Source organism: Diceros bicornis, chromosome 17 (assembly GCF_020826845.1).
Source record: "Diceros bicornis minor isolate mBicDic1 chromosome 17, mDicBic1.mat.cur, whole genome shotgun sequence".
In the NCBI taxonomy this organism is placed as follows: domain Eukaryota; kingdom Metazoa; phylum Chordata; class Mammalia; order Perissodactyla; family Rhinocerotidae; genus Diceros; species Diceros bicornis.
The window spans coordinates 45,126,585-45,147,424 of record NC_080756.1 but is presented as its reverse complement, the minus strand read 5'-3'; the positions used below and the strand labels follow the sequence as shown (position 1 = coordinate 45,147,424).

The 20,840-nt window shown below is 35.7% G+C and overlaps 1 protein-coding gene across 1 annotated transcript in view; it reads right to left on the bottom strand.

The window, feature by feature from the left end:
• Positions 1–20,840, bottom strand: part of SLC15A5 (solute carrier family 15 member 5) — an 89,799-nt gene that overhangs the window by 27,903 nt on the left and 41,056 nt on the right. Inside the window, 1 exon segment of the mRNA XM_058557404.1 lies at positions 7,356–7,544. Coding sequence (XP_058413387.1) covers positions 7,356–7,544 — 189 coding nt within the window.

Below are 20,840 nucleotides of genomic sequence, written 5' to 3'. Positions count from 1 at the left end.
ACTTACAAGCCCATTATTACTCTGCTAGTTAATTATTAATCCTATGCTTTTCTCTTGCTAGAACTTCTGGTGTGCTATATAATTCATGAACATACTTTGCCAGCTCTCTGCCTGCTGGTTAATCTCTCTTTGGTGTCATTTTAGTCGTTTTGAAAGCCTCTGGTTCCCTTTTATAGGACTTAGCTTTTGAAGTCCTCGAATCTCCATTTTCAAGCATCTACTTGCATGTTCTAATCTTTTTCGGCTTTATTGATCATCGACTTGATTTTTTTAGGCTCCATGATACTTCTTGTAGCACATTATAGTATAGATATTATCAACAAGTCTGCCACTATTCTAAAATTCTCATTTTACTGTGAAGACACAGTAAAAAATATTCAAAGTATATGTGGAAGCTGGTCTTCTTGCCAATGAGAGCTGAACTATGCCTCCAGGTGGAGGCTGGTTAGTGTTTGCAAAGATGCCCCATCACAGCACATGCGGAATCTATAAACTTTAGGGCTATAACCACCTTCCTGAGGCACTTGATACTGGGAACTCATTGCTGGAAATTTCTTTTACTCCAATTGTTCTTAATCAGTTAAAATATATGTATGTGTTTGCTGAGAATTTATTTTGAACATGCAGAGAAGTACCACAGTCCCAGAAAACAGAACTTCATCCTATTACCACTTTCAGATCATTATTTCTTCCTCATCTCTCAAAAGCTTCTGCTTTGAATCTCATGTTATCCAATTATATCACCTAATACTTCTCTTTTGTGCTGTGGTCTGCCAATCTCTTGGACATTTTCCTCTCATTCAAAGTCATCACCTCCTTTCTCATGGTCGCAATCTCCAGTTCTACTCCTGTCTTAATTCTCAGCAATTTTAACATACATATAGATCATCTTCCAACCTTCCATCCTTCCAAATCTTGGTTTCTCAGTTCCTTGACCTCCTCTCCAATGTCCTTGTCCTCCACTCTACCTTAGCCACTCACACTCGTGGTCACACCCTGAACCTTGTACCCTGGACCAGAGGTTGGTGAACCATGGTCAGGTGAGGTTCAGCCTGCCACCTATTTATAAATAAAGTTTTATTGGAACACAGCCACACACATTCATTTTATATTGTCTATGACTGCTTATATACCACAGTGACAGAGTTGAGTAGTAACAGAGATTGTCTGGTGTGCAAAGCCTAATTATTTACTATCTAACATTTTTCAGAAAAAGTTTGCCAACCCATACCCTAGACCAATAACTGCATCCATTCCACAATCTCAACTTTGTGCTTCCCCTTTTGGCAACTACCTTCTGTGTTTCCAGCTTACCGTCTACTAGTGAGCCACAAAAAGGCTTGTACTCCTCCCAGACCTCCACTCCATTCCTCTTTTCATTATTTTCACCTCTTTCATGCACGTCATGTCCCCACTACTCTTTTTACCCAAGTTAAGTTCCATGGTCAATTATTATAATCATAGCCTTCACATACCCTCATTCCTTTGCCTTTCTTTTGCTTTCTGGACCATGATTAGCAAAACAATTCATGGTCTGCCCCATCGCTGCTTCTATATCCATGCAGCTTAATGTGGATGGAGAAAAACACACAACCATGTAGACCAACTTATTTTAAATTCCTGCCCACAAACCTTAAATGGCCTCCTAATGCTCTCTGGTAACCTATGTCTCCCTAGTTCATTCACTCTCCCATTATCATAGACAACAACTTCATGCCTCTCTTTTCTCTTCAAATCACCAAAATGACCTTCCCCATCCTCACTCACAGCTCATGGCCTGGCTTCGTACTTCACTGAAAAAATTGAAGAGAATTTCCACAGAATCTCCACACCATATTTATGCACCATAAGTTTCTGCACCTACATACTCTGCCTTCCAAACTGTTACCATTGATGAACTCTCCTTGCCACTATCTAAAGCCAAACCCTCAACTTGTAAATTAGATCTCAACCCCTCTCTCTCCAGTATTCTCATCAATTTTCTTTCTCTATTGAATCATTCTCACTAACACACTATATTATGCCATTATTTTTCCTTCTTTGAAAACAAAGAAACACAAATAAAAAACCTTTTCTTAGCCCCATTCCTTTATTAGCTACTGCTCCATTTCTTTTTTCCCCTTTGCAGCAAAATTCTTCAAATGAATTGTCTCCGATTTTCTCTTCCCATTATCCCTTAAACTTATTCCAATCAGGTTTTATGCCCCTCATGAAAAAGCTTTTGTCAAATTCACCAATAACTATTGCTTAATCCAATTGTCAATTCTCAGTCCTCATCTTACTTGATCTATCAGCAGCATTTGGCACAATTCATCACTCCCTCCTCGATACCTTTTTTTCATTTGACTTCTAAGATTGTTCTTTCAGTTTTCTTCTTTTTTCACTAGTTACTTCTTTTCTATGTCCTTTGTAGATTTCTCCTCTTTTCCTGATATCTTAATGGTGGAGTGCCTCAGGCCTCAGTTCTTGAATCCTCTCCTCTTTCTACACTGACTACCTGTCCACGCTTGCTACCTTGATGATCTTGAAGTGACCTATCACTTTAAATGCCGTTGATATGCTTATGACTCTCAAATTTGCATCTATCCCGTATCTCATTACCAAAGTCCAGACTTGGATTTCCAATTGCCTATTTGATATCTTTATTGGACATCTCAATTTCAACATGTTCAAAAATAAACTTGTGGCCTTCTCCTCAAAACTTGCTTCACCTGTAGCCTTTTATCTCTCGGTAGATGGCGACTTCATCCTTCCAGTTGCTCAGGCCATACGATTTGATGGCATTCTTAACCCGTCTCTTTCTTTCAGACCCTGTTGGTTCTGTCTTCAAAATATAACTAAACTTTGACCACTTCTCACAACCTATACTGCTCCATCCCTGGTCAGAGATACTTGTTTGTGTTCCCTGGATTACTGTCTCAATTCATCTATCTTTTTCCTCGCTACAGTATATTCTCCATGGTGGAGAGAGGGGTTCTTTAAAAGGGTAAGTAATATTATGTCACTCCTTTTCCCATTTCATTCAGAGCCCAAGTCAGAGTCTTTACAATGGCCACTCTGACTCTTCTCTTACTGGTTTATTCCTTCCTCACTGTCCACCAATGGCACAAGACCCTTTGCACTTTCTTGCCAGACACACTCCCATCTTTGCATTTACAGATTCCTCTGCCAGCCGTGATATTCTTTTCATATATCCTGTGGCTGACTCCCTTAACTCTTTCAAGTCTTCCCTCAAATGTTACCTCTCACTGAGTTCTATCTTAATTAGTCTCTTAATGCTGCAACCTGCTCCCTCATATGCTTGGCATGTCTGATCTCCCTTATCCTGCTCTATCCTTTCTTTTCTTATAGCACTCATCATCTTCTAGCATGCTCTGTAATTTAATTATTTATTACATTTATTGTTTATTATGTTTCTCCCCTTGATAGAATGTAAGTTCTACAATGGCAGAAATTTGTGTCTTTTTTTTTTGTAACTGATGTGTCTTAAGCTCCTAGAGCAGTATCAAGCACATTGTAGACACCCACATAGTATTTTTTGAACAAATAAACAAACACATGTTACGAGATAGCTGGGGTATACATTGCTATAATTTTTTTCTCTTTTTCTTTTTTTTTTTGCTGAGGAAGATTCGCCCTGAGCTAACATCTGTTGCCAATCTTCCTCTTTTTGTACGTGAGCCACTGCCACAGCATGGCCACTGACAGATGAGTGGTGTGGGTCTGCGCCCGGCATCTGAACCTGGGCGGCCAAAGCACAGAGTGCCGAACTTAACCATTAGGCCACCAGGGCTGGCCTTACATTGCCATAATTATGACATAATTTGAAACATTTTCTATATGTTTTTTTTTCTTGTAGATCAATCATCTCCAAGGTACAACATGACTTAGTAGGGTAAAAAATTTCCACTGAAATTTGGGGAACTGTTTACCATGCTTCCTTGCTCAGTGCCATCAATGTAGGACATTGTCAGTAATTTGAATAATATATTTTTTTTAATTTTTTGTTTATTGCAGTAACATTGGTTTATAACATTGTATAAATTTCAGGTGTAAATCATTATACTTCTATTTCTGCATAGATTACATCATGTTCACCACCCAAATACTAATTACAACCCATCACCACACACATGTGCCGAATTATCCCTTTCGCCCTCCTCCCTCCCCCCTTCCCCTCTGGTAACCACCAATCCAATCTCTGTCTCTATGTGTTTATTGTTGTTATTATCTACTACTTAAAGAAGGAAATCATACGGTATTTGACCTTCTCCCTCTGACTGAATAATATGTTTTTATTGTACTTGTAGAGAAATAGCTGTAGATGTCATTCATTAATTTGTTTATTCAATCAAAATGTATTTATTGGTTACCTACCCTGTCCGTGCACTTTTCCGGAAGGAGGAACACAGAAAAATACAAGGATGAAAAAAAGGATAAGAATCTTGACTTCAAGACTATACAGTCTCATAGTGAGGGGCAGACAATAAACATACACATATAAATAAAATAACTTCAAATTCTGACAAGTGCTATTAAAAAAAATGAAAAGGGCTATGAATTGGAAAGTGAAAGGATGACCAGAGAGGCTTGTCTAAAGAGATGGTCTTTGAAAAAACTCAATAATGAGAAGCCAGCCACTTGAAAACAGAAGAAAGTGGATTCCAGACAGAAAGAAGAGCAGGTGCAAAGGCCTTGGGGCAGAGATAAATTTGACACCTTAGAAACACAAGATGAAGACTGTCAAATTTCTAGTGAAATGTTCACTAGAATGTTACAAAATGTAGGGGAAGAATGTTACAAAATGTAGTTGGAGCAGTACACAGAGGCCAAATCACGTGGAATCTTATTCATCATTTAAGGAATTTATCTCCAAAATCCTATAGTGTGATTTAAAGCAGGGGAATGACAGGACTTGTGTTTTGGAAAGAGCATGAGAGCTGTTTTGAAGAGAATGGACTCGTGGGGCAGGAGAGGAAGCAGGGAGACAAGTTAAGAGGCCCTGACAGAATTGGGACTAGAGGCAATGGTGACACTGACGAGGTGGATCGCAGAGGAGATGGTGAGAGATGACCAGATTGAGATTATATTTCAGAGTAAAGATTAGATTTTTTCTTGGATTGAAGGTGAGAAGTAAGGGGAAAAATGGGATCTAGGATGACTCATGTGAAAAAGACACAATTCTGCTCACCCCAGCTGGTGTCCTGGTGTTTGAGTTGTGGTAAGTGTGGTAGAAAGAGCTATGAGTAGCACACCTGTGCTTGAGCCCTGAGTCTGGCACTATTAATTTGTGTGAAAGATGATAATAGTAATAATAACAACAGCACACATTATATATGCTCATTATTGAGTGCTGTCTAGATACTAGACGCTCTGCTTTTTCCTTTACATAAAATATTTCACATATTCCTAGCTATAACTCTTCCTCATCTTATAAATGATGAGAAAGGCTTAGAAATTCAGAATAATTTTCCCAAGGTCACACAGCTCGTCAGTGGTAGAACTGGATTTGAACTCAGATCTGTCTGACTTTCAGACCATAGATATTAACCACTATGCTGTACTGCCTCCCAGAAAAGTAATTCTTGATTTTACAGTTCAAAACACCTTTCACACTTTATGTCACTTGCTTCTCAAGGAGTAGTCTCGCATTTCCATTGATTCTTACACTGATGCTGAGCTATAAGGGATAATTATAATTATTTCCAGTTTAAAGATCAGAAAGGTGAAGTTTAGAGGTTAAATGAATTCTCAAGGTCACACAGGTGGTAAGGGATAAAGCTGGAAATCAAAACAAAGTCTTCTGGTCCCTACTTCATGATGTCTATAGTGAGCAAGTCAACTGACTCAGCTGGACTTCTGTGTCCTGATGGGTAAATCAAGGAGGGGTGGACTCAGTGATTTATATTGCATGCTCTGCCTTTTTAACAGCCTGCACTCTCTGGCTTTTGTGTGTTGAACCACTGTTGCTAAGCTGGCTGGGAATTTCCTGGCTGTATTCATTCATCACCTTCACTCATTACTTTGTTCACATCTAGTCCAGAAAATTTTGGTTGACTACTTCCAACAATTTTCTGGAAACAACAGCAGGGGAATCACAAACGTTTGTGTAGTGGCCTTTTTTTATACTTCTTTTGTATTTTTTGCAGTGTCAAACAGTGATATCCACATCTTAGAATCTCATGAAATAATTTATTCATGCAAAATATATGGAATGAAATGATATAAAACAGAAGTCTAACACACATATATGACTATAATTACTTAAGCTTAATTAATTAATTTTATTTTGACTTTTCAATGAATTGCTTTGGTGTCATATATATGTTTGTGTATGTGAATATATGTATCTTTATTAAGTATATATATTTAACGAATTTGGAAATGATGAAGACAATAGAATAATTTAAGATTTTAGACACAAGTGAAATGATTAGAATTGTCATTTAGGATGATTACTCTAAAGGTTGTGTGCTGAGCTGATAGAATGAGAGCAATATTGGAGGTAGGAAGGTAGTTGGGAAGTTAAAAAATAATCTTGATAAAGTATAATGGGGGCTTGAGTTACAATCAGGGCTCCCATTTCAGGGAAATATAAGGAATGTAGAAACATAAGATGCAATAGATTACACTGATAAATACACACACACACACACATATATTACTGTATTGCAAAAAGTCACGGAAATATTTTGATAAATTTTAAAGTGGCTGATTTAATTAACATAAGCCATCTAGATAATCCAGAAAATGCCTGATATTTAATAAAGTTATTTTGAACCTGTCTTATGAAACACTAGTGATCACATTTAATTTAGTATAATTTAATTTAAAGTCATTGAGTTATCTGGAAAATTGGCTCAAATTTATATTTCATTTGCATGTTTATACACTTTCAAAGTACATTAAATGCTATTTTTGGAGGGAGTATATATGTGAGTTTACCTGTGACTGAGAGTTTACCTGTGAGAGAGAGGGAAGTGGGAAGAGGGAAGGTAGGAGAGAAGATGAGAGTTTTCATCTGAGTATGTTGGAGTTGTCTTCTAGGGTTTAGCAGAGTTTTCTCCTCCTGTAGTGTATATGAACATATGGTTACTGCCTTTAACCAGCTTAATATTTCATTCCATCTACATTCAGATAGAATTAATAATTGTTCTGTATGTGGTAGAAGAATGAAGAGAAATTAAACTTTTCTGTTTTTTTAAATGAAGATTAAATAAGCTTGTTCTGAAGCATTGTGGGAAATCTCCAGGGAGTGAATAATCACCAATGATTTGAATTGTTCCCATTGAAGTGATGTGTTCTGTGTAAAGGCTCAATATTTTCTAACATGAGCTGATAAAATTGTTACTCACAGGCTTGGTTGACCAGTGTTTCAGCCACTCCAAGTAAAACATACTGAAAAACCATGTGGAAACAGGACATGGAGGAAACCGTGAGAACCTTGCCTGAAAGTGGCTGTTCCACTGGAGGGAAGTGTTTCCTATGTATTTCAAAGAAGCCAGCTATCATCACAGACAACGCAGCAGAAAGATTTCCAGGAACTGAAGAAAGAGAATGCAAAAGAAAACAAAATTAAAGAAAGAGCTAGACATAAGTGTAACAGGCCTTAGTATTTCTTATACATTGACACTACAGGATGTTTCTTCAACTTTTTTTTTTTTTTTGCCCTGGGACTATCCAGTTGTCAGCTAACTATCTTGTATGACCATCCTGTGTTTAGGCCCTGATCTCTCTGAAAGGGCTGCATTGACTATTTCCTGACTTACTAGCTATATAGCCTCAGGCAAGTTATTTAACCTCATTATCACTTTCCTCAGCTCTAAGACGGGGTTGGTGATGCTTACTTTGCTGAGTGACTATGAAATGTAAATAAGATAATGTACTGGTATTATTATAAAGGTTCCTGCTAGCAATTAGTAGCAATTATTATTGAAGATAAAGCAATGGTTTTGAACTTTTATCCCCAGATAAGATATATCGTTCTTGATAAGCTTTTTAGATATATATGAGTCAAAAGTGATTTGGGGGAAATTTAAAATAAAATGATCTCCTCATAAGGCTTTAATTATTCTTTAAAAATGGTTTTGAAATAACCTGTATGCATCATCAGTCCTCAGTTTTTTGACCTTTTCTAATCTTTGCAGAAAAAGTAAAGCAGCTATTAGAGAATTAAAGACTAGAAACTTTTGTTTAGGGAAAAAAATGTTAAGGTAGATTAGCTAGGTTAAGAGTATAAATGGAAGAAATTATTCAGATAGTGGTCCAGCTCTTCTCTGCCTTTTACTTTTAAGGAATTATCTAGGAAATTTTGGTTGGAAATGAGTAGGGATTTCCTTACAGTTTTCTTATAGTTTATATCTCCTGCAGCCATTCCTATTCTCAATTTCTCATTCATATTACTGGATTTCATCCCATCGTTAGAGCACAGGCAAACTTTAGCTTGATGGAATTTACTTGAAATTTAGAGATAGTCATATTTTGCTAACTTGCATAAAATTTCAGATAAAGCAAAGCTTTGAATTCAGAAAAATCAATCTAATGTTTAAATAGCTTAGTGTTTATTTTGGTTGATAGAGAAACTGGTAGGTAAATTTTTTGATTATATCTCAGCATTTAAATGTATGCATAAAGTCTGCTCTTTGCTGAGTCCCCAAGGAATAGAAGGTATAAAAAATGAGGAAATCTGAATAATAGATTTAAAATTTGAAGAATTTTTTATTTATTACTATTTTAAATTAAGTTCCATAAAAGCACATCCATAGTTAAGTAGAGATTTTGGTTCTACAAACATCTCACATAAAAAATATGAATTTCAATATTATCTACCTTTAAGATTAAATTCATCACATAATTGCATTTATCTAGATTTGACACATCACAGACTCATCAGAAAGAGGCTAATATGTCAACTCAATTTAATATTTACTCTGTTTCTGCTATATTCAAGGCAGTATGCTAGGTGCAGTTGGGGATATAAGATGAAAAATATCTATTCTCAGTCATTGCAGACTCATATTCTATTGAGGAATGTAAGAAGAACTTATTTCTAGTTGGAGAGGTGAGAGAAATCATTTTATGTTTTAAAGAAAGAAGTATTTCAATATGAAGAGGTGATAGCAGCGCAAATGGCATGAGCAAAAGCATAGAGTTGTGAAAGTGTCAGACAAATTTTCAGGATGGTAAGAAACTCAAGTTATTTGGGAATCAGGGGAGAAGATAGATTGGGGTCATATCATAAGAGGCATTTAATATATTTTTAAGGAATTTGGAAATTACTCTGAAGATAATGGAATCATTGAAGATATTAGACACAAGTGAAATGATTAGAATTGTCACTTAGGATGATTACTCTGAAGGCCATGTGCTGTTTGATAGAATGGGAGGGATACTGGAGGTAGGAAGAAAGTTAGGAAGTTAAAAAATCATCTTGGTAAACTATAATGAGGGCTCAAGTTATAATCAGGCCTCCCACTTTTGTGAAATATAGAGGGTAGAAACATAAGATGCAATAGATTCCACTGATAAAACCATGGCAACTGAAGCAACGAGCAAGGGGGAAGAGATGTCAATGCTGAATATGAGTCCAGGTGACTGGAAAGTTGGTAGTGATAACAATATAAGTAAGAGCCACAGTAGATATGGACAAAATGAATGAGTTTTTACTTGGGTTAGAGGCATAAAGGAGTAATCTAAAGAGAAGTGCTCAGAAAACAACTGAAAATGTGAATTAAAAGTCAGAAGATTGGTTGAGTCAAGAGAGAAAGATTAATGAATCATTTACATAGGGTTGGAATTTAGGGTAGGGTGAAATTGAAAGATAATTGGAGAGGGAAAGAAGAGAATGTCTAAGCAACGCCTTCAAATATATTTGTATGTATGGGTGAGAAAAAGAAGTGCAACCACTGAAAGAAAAGTCAGAAAGGTAATGTCTAAGGGAAGTTTTTAAAGAGGAGAATACACAAAAGAGTACTTTTGATCTTTTCCCTTAATTCTTCTCTTACGCTTTTCCCCATCTCCTCCAGTACCTTCATGTACTCAAGGCAGAAGTCGGGGATCCTCTTTCCTTTCCCCTACCTCCAAATATATTATTAAGTTCTCTAGATTTTATTTCCAAAATATATTGTGAATCAATCTGCTTCTCTCTATAGCCACTGCCATCATTCTAATCTAAGTAAGCATGATCATTTTTAAACGAGACTATGTGCAATAGCATATTAACTAGTCTTCCTGTTTCCACTCCTGCCCACCTGTAGCCTATTAAATACCTAACAGTCAAGGTAATCTTATGTAAATACAAATTCAGTGTTACTCATCTGCTTACATTCTTTCTATGGGTTTCCATACAGTCAACATGAAATCCCAAATCCTTAATGTGGCTGTATGATCTTGCCTGTGCTTATCGCTTCACTCTAATAGCTTGCCATTTTCTCCCCTCTGACCATGTTTCAGCCATATTGGCCTTTCTTGTCTCTCTTGACTATTTTAAACTCATTCCCACCTTAGAACCTTTGCTTTGCTCTTCTCTCTGTCTGAAACATTTTTCCCTACTAGATACCTGCCTATCTATCCTTCAGGTATGCATTTCATGATCTAAATTAGATCCTGCCTAATCTCCCCATAAAATCCATTTTGTTTACCACACTTACCACAATTTGAATTTAAATATTTTTGGTGTGTTCATTTTTACCACTTCTGTTTCAGTGACTTGATTGGAAGCTTGATGAGAATAGGAACCAAGTTTGTTTGCATACCAGTCTTTACTACCAAGAAAAGTACCCAGATTCACAGTAAGCAACACACAAACATACATGCACACACACACATGCACATACACATATGAATAAATAAATAAATGACCACAAAGCTAAATATTTTGAGATACAGAGGATAATGAAACATGTAACAAGTCAACTGTATTGGTGAATGGATTATTGGTTATCTTTTAACTCAACAGAACTCCTATGATGAAATCAGAAAGCAAGGAGTTGAATCAGTAGGTGGTAAATATGTATAAGTAGTGTCATCAATTCTTTTAAGAAGCTTGGTGTGTAGAAAAGGAGAAAGCTAAACAAGTTGCTTAAGGAGTTAGCAGGATCACAGGGAGCTGTTTTATGAGACATGTAAGGCTTGGCCATGTTTGTAGGCAGAGAGGAAGAGCCATTGGAGATGCGAAAAATTTAAGATATAAAAACAAGAAATATGAAAGTGTCCTGAAGTATATAAGAGAGAGAAAAGGATCAAGGCACCAAAAAGTTTAATCATAGCAAGGAGAAAAAATTCATCCTTTAAAAGAAAGAGAAAATGTACAGAACATTTAGAATACAGAAAATATTGAAAAATAGAAAGGTAAATTTGAGGAGATACATACCATATGACCTTGAGCTTGTAACTTTGGGGGACCAGTCACTTGCCAAGAGTGAATGGATGGGGATGAAGTTGAGGGCATAGAGGGGAAAAGTTTTCAACAAACACTGTTGATGAGTTTAGCTGAAGATGAAGAATCTAAGGTAAAATTAGAGTGGTGGTTGTGATTTGCAGCTTATATTAGTGAGCCTTTATTTGAGATATAAAATTAGGTTGTTTATTTCATATTTTTTTCTTTTTTAATGTAGATGTTTATCACTATAAAATTCCCTCTTACTACTGCTTTTGCCATATCCCATAAGTCTTGGCATGTTGTATTTTCCTTTTCATTTGTCTGGAGATATTGTCTAATTCCCCTTTTGATTTGTTGTCTGACCCAATGGTTGTTCGAGAGTGCACTGTTTAATTTCCATATATTTGTGAGTTTTCCCATTTTCTTTTTGTTATTCTTTTTAGTTTTATTCCATCGTGGTCAAAAAAGATACTTGAAATAATTTTAATCTTAAATTTTACATCTCAAGGAGCTAGAAAAAGAACAAACTAAGCTCAAAGTTATCAGAAGGAAGAAATAATAAAGATTAGAGCATAAATAAATGAAATGGAGAATAGAGTTTTCAATAGAAAATATCAACAAAACTACGAGTTGGTTTTTTGAAAAGATAAACCAAATTGATGAACACTTAGCTGGATCAACTAAGGAAACAAGAGAGAAGACTCAAATAAATAAAATCAGAAGTGAAAGAGGAGACATGACAACTGGTGTCACAGAACTATAGAAGATCATAAGGCACTATTATGAACAACTATACTCCAAACAATGGGACAACCTAGAGGAAATGAATAAATTTCTAGACCCTAACAGCCTGCCAATACTGAATCAAGAAGAAATAGAAAGCCTGAACAGACCAATAACAGTAGGAGATCGTATCAGTAATCAGAAACCTCCCAACAAAGAAAAGCCCCAGGACCAGATGGTTTCACTAGTAAATTCTACTAAACGTTTAAATAATTAATACCAATCCTTCTTAAACTCTTCCAAAAAATAGAAGAGGAGGGAACACTCCCAAACTCATTTTATGAGTCCTGTGTCACCCTGATGACAAAGCCAGATGAAGACACCACAAGAAAAGAAAACTACAGACCAATATCCCCGATGAACATGGATGGGAAAATCCTCAACAAAATATTAGCAAACCAAATTCAACAGTGCATTCAACAGATCATACACCATGACCAAGTAGGATTTATCCTTGGGATGCTAGGATAGTTCAACATCTGCAAATCAATAAACGTGACACATCACATTAACAGAAGGATAAAAAAAACAGACGATCATCTCAAAAGATGCAGAGGAAGCATTTGAAAAAATTCAATGCTTTTTCATGATAAAAACTTTCAACAAAATAGGTATAGAAGAATTGTACCTCAATATAATAAAGGCCATATATGAAAAGCTCACAGCTAATGTAATACTCAATAGTGTAAAACTGAAAGTTTTTCCTTTAAGATTGAGAACAAAGCAAAGATGCTCACTCTCATCCCTTATATTCAATATATTACTGCCAGAACAATTAGGCAAGAAAAAGAAATAGAAGGCACCCAAAGCAGAAAGGAAGAAGTAAAATTATCTCATTTGCACATGACATGATCTTATATGTAGAAAATCCTAAAGAATTCACACAAAAAATTGTTAGAACTAATAAACAAATTCAGTAAAATTTCAGGATACAAAATCAACATACAAAAATCGTTTGTGTTTCTATGTGCCATCAATGAACTATCTGAAAAGGAAATTAAGAAAACAATCTCATTTATAATAGCAACAAAATAATAAAGTACTTAAGAATAAACTTAACCAAGATGATGAAACTCTTGTACACTTAAAACTCTAAAATAGTGATCAAAGAAATTAAAGCAGATATAAATAAATGGAAAGACATCATATGTTTATAGATTAGAAGAATTAATATTGTTAAAATGTCCATACTACCTAAAGTGAGCTACAGATTCAATGCAATCTCTATTAAAATCCTAACGGCATTTTTTACAGACATATGAAAAACAATTCTAAAATTCATATGAAACCACAGAAGACCCTGAATAGCCAAAGCAATTTTGGGCAAGAAGAACAAAGCTGGAGGCATTACACTTTCTGATTTCAAAATATGTTACAAGCGTACAATTATCAAAACAGTGTGGGACTGGCATAAAGACAGACATATAGACCAATGAACAGAATAGAGAGTGCAGAAATAAACCCATGCATATATGGTCAACTGATCTTTGACAAAAGTACCAAAAATACACAATGGGGAAAAGATAGTCTCTTCAACAAGTGGTGTTGGGAAAACTGGATATCCACATGAAAAAGAATGAAATTGGACCCTTATCTTATACCATATGCAAAAATTAACTCAAAGTGGATTAAAGACTTAAAAGTTAAGACCTGAAACCTTAAAACTCTTAGAAGACAACATAGGGGAAAGTATTGGTCTTGGCAATAATTTCTTGGATATGACACCAAAAGCACAGGCAACAAAAGCAAAAATAGACAAGTGGGACTACGTAACTAAAAAGCTTTTGCACCGCAAAGGAAACAACAAATAAAGATCTATGGAATGGGTGAAAATGTTTGCAAACCACATATCTGATAAGGAGTTAACATCTAAAACATATGGAGAATTCCTGCAACTCAGCAAAACCCCAAATAATTTGATTAAAAAATTGGCAAAGGAATTGAATGGACATTTCTCCAAAGACACACAAATGGCCAGCAGGTACATGACAAGGTTCTCAACATCAATAATCATCAGGGAAATACAAATCAAAACCACAGTGAGATATCACCTCACACCTGTCAGGATAGCTATTATCAAAAAGACAAGAGATAACAAGTGTTGGCAAGGCTGTGGAGAAAAGGGAACTCTTATACACTGTTGATGTGAATGTAAATTGGTGCAGCCACCGTAGAAAACAGTATGAAAGTTCCTCAAAAAATTAAAAATAGAACTACCATATGATTTAGCAATCCTGCTTGTGGGTATATATCCAAGGGATTTGAAATGAGAATCTTGAATAGATATCTGCACTTCTATGTTCATGGCAGCACTATTCACAACAGTCAAGACATGGAAGAAACCTAAAAGTCCACCTATGGACAAATGGATAAAGAAAATGTGGTATACACATATAATGGAATATTATTCAGCCTTTAAAAAGAAAGGAATCCTGCCATTTGTGACGGTATGGATAAACCTGGAGAACATTACGATAAGTGAAATAAGCCAGACAAAGAGGGACAAATGCTACATGATACCATTTATTTGTGGAATATAAAATAATCAAGCTCACAGAAGCAGAGAACAGAATGGTAGTTTCCAGGCGCTGGGGGAAGCGAGAACTGGGGAGCAATTAGTCAAAGTGTACAAAGTTCAGTTATGCTAGACGAATAAGTCCTAGAGATTTGCTGAACAGTATAGTGCCTACAGCTAATAATACTCTATTGTGTACTTAAAAATTATCTAAGAGGGTAGAGTGTATATTGTGTTTTCATCACAGACAGAATTTTAAATTGTTATATTTATATATGTTGTATGTTTTATAAATATAATAATTAATACTATTATTATAAATGAATAAATAGGGCAGAAGAAAACTTTTGGAGGTGATATATATGTGTGTATTGCATAGATTATGGTGATGGTTTCATAGATGAATATATACTTATCTCCATACTCGTCAATTAAATATGTACAACTTTTGTAGATCAATATAGGGGTTTTTTTTTTTTTTGAGCCTTATTGGACTATTTTAGAAGGGTCCAACATCAGATCAATAGGAGTTCCAAAAAGAAATACAGAGAAAATGGAGAAGAGGAAGTTATTTTTTAAAAATAGGAGAAAATTTCTCTGATTGAAAGAGCCCAGCGGGTCAATAGTGTGATGATTGAAAAGACCTTCACCATGGCGCAATAACATGACATTTTGGAACATTAGGGATAGAGAGAAGAGCCTTCCAGTTAGGAAAAGAGGCCATAAACACAGGAATGAACATCAGAAGGGCACTGGGCTTCTCAATAGTCATTCAAGTTGCTGGATAATGATGGGCAATAGCTTTAAAATTCTGAAAAAAAATGATTTTCAACCTACAATTCTATATACAACCAATTAGTCAAGTGTAAGGGTAAAAGGAAGACTTTTTAGTCATCTAAGTTCTTGGAAAATTTACCTCCCAAAATTGAACCCTTTCTTAGGAAGTTGCTAAACAAAGACTTCCAAGTCTGCAAGAAGATCTCCAGAGGAAAAGGAGCCTTTGGTACATTATTACCCCATGTGTGTTAGCACTGGCAAAAAGCTAGTGGTAGTATGGGGGCAACTGGCAGAGCAGTTTGCAAATTTAAGGAAAACAATTTTTTTCTTTTGTGCGGAAGGTCAGCCCTGAGCTAACATCCATGCCAATCCTCCTCTTTTTGCTGAGGAAGACTGGCCATGGGCTAACATCTGTGCCCATCTTCTTCCACTTTACATGGGATGCCGCCACAGCATGGCCTGACAAGCAGTGCATCGGTGCGCGGCCAGGATCCGAACCCGGGCTGCCAGCAGCGGAGCGTGTGCACTTAACCACTACGCCACTGGGCTGGCCCCTTAAGGAAAACAATTTTTAATTAAATAATTGAGAAAAATCACATACTTATTAAGTACAGAAAAATAAATTTTTATATGATAAAATTGAATCAAATTCTTTTTTTAGTTTTGCAATTAGTAATATATATATTCCTGATTAATGTTTTAAATAAAAATATCCTTATAATCATATTATTTAGCAATATTAACTTAGACAAATAACACCTAAAGATTTAAAAATGATTTGTCTCTGGAAACTGTGACTGGATGGTGGAGAAAGCCAGGACTGAAGACTGTTATTTATTGTTAAAAGGCTTCCAGTACTATTTGTTTTCTAATCTACCATGTTTCCCTGAATCTAAGATTAACTCAACTAAAAGAAGAAACATGTTCTTATGTACCACTGAGAAAGGAAAAAAATGTTGCCAATCTAGCATAATATGTACCCAATTTCAGAGGTGACTTTATGTATATATAGTATTGCCATATACTGAATTGTATTCTTTCTTTTTTTTTTAAATTTTTTGTTTATTGCAGTAACATTGGTTAATAAGATTGTATAAATTTCAGGTGTACATCATTATACTTCTATTTCTGCATAGATTACATCATGTTCACCACCAAAATACTAATTACAACCCATCACCACACACATGTGCCTAATCATCCCTTTTGCCCTCCTCTCTCCCCCCTTCCCCTCTGGTAACCACCAATCCAATCTCTGTCTCTATGTGTTTGTTTATTGTTGTTATTATCTACTACTTAATGAAGGAAATCATATGGTATTTGACCTTCTCCCTCTGACTTATTTCACTTTGCATAATACCCTCAATGTCCATCCACGTTGTCACAAATGGCTGGATTTCATCGTTTCTTGTGGCTGAGTAGTATTCCATTGTGTATATATACCACAGCTTCTTTATCCATTCATCCCTTGATGGGCACTTAGGTTGCTTCCAAGTCTTGGCTATTGTGAATAATGCTGCAATGAACACAGGGGTGCATGTATCTTTATGCACTGGTGTTTTCAAGTTCTTTGGATAAATACCCAGCAGTGGAATAGCTGGATCATATGGTAGTTCTATCCTTGATTTTTTGAGGAATCTCCACACTGTTTTCCTTAGTGGCTGCGCCAGTTGCACTCCCACCAGCAGTGTATGAGAGTTCCCTTCTCTCCACATCCTCTCCAACACGTGTTGTTTCCTGTCTTGTTAATTATAGCCATTCTGATGGGCGTGAGGTGATATCTCATTGTAGTTTTGATTTGCATTTCCCTGATAGTTAATAATTTTGAACATCTTTTCATGTGCCTGTTGGCCACCTGTATATCTGCTTTGGAGAAATGTCTATTCAGGTCTTTTGCCCATTTTTTAATTGTGTTGTTAGTTTTCTTGTTTTTGAGATGCATGTGTTCTTTATATATTTTGGAGATTAAGCCTTTATCAGATGTATGGTTTGCAAATATCTTCTCCCAATTGTTAGGTTGTCTTTTCGTTTTGTTGATGGTTTCCTTTGCTGTGCAGAAGCTTTTTAGTTTGATGTAGTCCCATTTGTTTATTTTTTCTATTGTTTCTCTTGCCCGGTCAGACATGGTGCTTGACAATATGTTGCTAAGACCGATGTCGAAGAGTGTACTGCCTATGTTTTCTTCTAGAAGTTTCACAGTTTCAGGTCTTACGTTCAAGTCTTTAATCCATTTGGAGTTAATTTTTGTGTATGGTGTAAGGTAAGGGTCTACTTTCATTTTTTTGCATGTGGCTATCCAGTTTTCCCAACACCATTTGTTGAAGAGAGTTTCTTTTCTGCATTGTATGTTCTTGGCTCCTTTGTCAAAGATTAGCTGTCCATAGATGTGTGGGTTTATTTCTGAGCTTTCGATTCTATTCCATTGATCTGTGTGTCTGTTTTTGTGCCAGTACCATGTTGTTTTGGTTACTATAGCTTTGTAGTATATTTTGAAATCAGGGAGTGTGATACCTCCAGCTTTGTTCTTTTTTCTCAGGATTCCTTTAGCTATTCGCGGTCTTTTTTTGTTCCACATAAATTTTAGGATTCTTTGTTCTATTTCTGTGAAAAATGTTGTTGGAACTTTGATAAGGATTGCATTGAATCTATAGATGGCTTTAGGAAGTATGGACATCTTAACTATGTTACTTCTTCCAATCGAAGAGCACGGAATATCTTTCCATTTCTTTGTGTCTTCTTCAATTTCTTTCAGCAATGTTTTATAGTTTTCCGTGTACAGCTCTTTCACCTCTTTGGTTAAGTTTATTCCTAGGTATTTTATTCTTTTTGTTGCAGTTGTAAATGGGATGCTATTCTTGATTTCTCTTTCTGCTACTTTGTTGTTAGTGTAAAGAAATGCGACTGATTTTTGTATGTTGATTTTGTATCCTGCAACTTTACCATATTCGTTTATTACTTCTAAAAGTTTTCTAGTGAATTCTTTAGGGTTTTCTATATATAAAGTCATGTCATCTGCAAATAGTGACAGTTTCACTTCTTCCTTTCCAATTTGGATCCCTTTTATTTCTTTCTCTTGCCTGATTGCTCTGGCTAGGACTTCCAGTACTAATAGGAGTGGTGACAGTGGGCATCCTTGTCTGGTTCCTGTTCTTAGAGGGATAGCTTTCAGTTTTTCACCATTGAGGAAGATATTAGCTGTGGGTTTCTCATATATGGTCTTTATTATGTTGAGGTACTTTCCTTCTATTCTCATTTTATTCAGAGTTTTTTATCATAAATGGATGCTGTATCTTGTCAAATGCTTTCTCTGCATCTATTGACATGATCATGTGATTTTTATTCTTCATTTTATTAATGTGGTGTATCACGTTGATTGATTTACAAATGTTAAACCATTCCTGCATACCTGGAATAAATCCCACTTGATCATGGTGTATAATCTTTTTAACGTATTATTGTATGCGATTCGCTAGTATTTTGTTGAGGATTTTTGCATCGATGTTCATCAGTGATATTGGCCTGTAATTTTCTTTTTTTGTGTTGTCCTTGTCTGGTTTTGATATCAGGTTAATGTCAGCTTCGTAGAATGAGTTAGGAAGCTTCCTGCCCTCCTCAATTTTTTGGAAGAGTTTGAGAAGGATAGGTATTAAGTCTTCTTTGAATGTTTGGTAGAATTCTCAGGGAAGCCGTCTGGTCCTGGACTTTTATTTTTGGGGAGGTTTGTGATTACTGTTTCGATCTCCTTACTGGTGATTGGTCTATTCAAATTCTCTACTTCTTCTTGATCCAGTTTTGGAAGGTTGTATGATTCTAAGAATTTATCCATTTCTTCCAGATTGTCAAATTGGTTGGCATATAGCTTTTCATAGTGTTCTCTTATAATCTTTTGTATTTCTGAGGTGTCTGTTGTAACCTCTCCTCTTTCATTTCTGATTTTACTTATTTATGCCTTCTCTGTCTTTTCCTTGGTGAGTCTAGCTAAAGGTTTGCCAATTTTGTTGATCTTTTCAAAGAACCAGCTCTTCGTTTTATTAATTTTTTCTATTGTTTTTTTGGTCTCTATTTCATTTATTCTGCTCTGATTTTTATTATTTCCCTTCTTCTACTGATTTTGGGCTTTGTTTGTTCTTCTTTTTCCAGTTCCTTTAGGTGCATTGTTAGATTGTTTATTTGAGATTTTTCTTGTTTGTTGAGATAGGCCTGTATTGCTATAAACTTCCCTCTTAGAACCGTTTTTGCTGTATCCCATAAATTCTGGCATGTCATACGTTCATATTCATTTGTCTGCAGGTATTTTTTGATTTCTTCTTTGGTTTCCTCCTTGACCCAGTCATTGTTCAGTAGCATTTGTTTAACGTATTTGTAGCTTTTCTGACTTTCTTCCTATAGTTGATTTCTGGTTTTATACCGTTGTGGTCAGAAAAGATGCTTGGTATTATTTCAATCTTCTTTAAATTTATGGAGACTTGTTTTGTGGCCTAATATGTGATCAATCCTGGAGAATGTTCCATGTCCATTTGAAAAGAACATGTATTCTTCAGTTTTTGGATGGAATGCTCTGTATATATCTACTAGGTCCATCTGTTCTAGTGTGTCATTTAAGGCCAATGATTCCTTATTGATCTTCTGTTTGGATGATCTATCCGTTGGTGTAAGTGGAGTGTTAAAGTCCCCTACTATTATTGTGTTACTGTCTATTTCTGTTTTTATGTCTGTTAATAATTGCTTTATATATTTAGGTGCACCTACATTGGGTGCGTAGATATTTACAAGTGTTATATCCTCTTGTTGGATTGTTCCCTTGATCATTATGTAATGCCCTTCTTTGTCTCTTTTTACAGTTTCTGTTTTAAAGTCTATTTTGTCTGATATGAGTACTGCTACCCCAGCTTTCTTTTCATTGCTATTTGCATGGAGTATCTTTTTCCATCCCTTCACTTTCAGTTTGTGAGTGTCTTTATGTCTGAAGTGTGTCTCTTGTATGTAGCATATATATGGGTCTTGTTTTTTTATCCAATCAGCCACCCTATGCCTTTTAATTGAAGCATTTCGTCCATTGATGTTTAAAGTAGCTATTGATAAGTATATACTTACTGCCATTTTTTAACTTTTTTTTTCTCAGTGTTTTAGTTGTCCTTCTCTGTTCCTTTATTCTTCTATACAGAATAGATGGTCTCTTTAGTTTGACCTCTGTCTGAAAGCTCTACTCTTTAACTCCCCTCCTCCCTCCTTTTATGTTTTTGATATCATATCTAACCTCTTTTTTGCGCATTTGTATCCATTACCCTCTTATCATGGAAATAGATAATTTTTCCTATTTGTGGTCTTCTCTTTTCCCCTTAAATCAGTCCCTTTAACATTTCTTGTAGCACTGGTTTCTTCGTG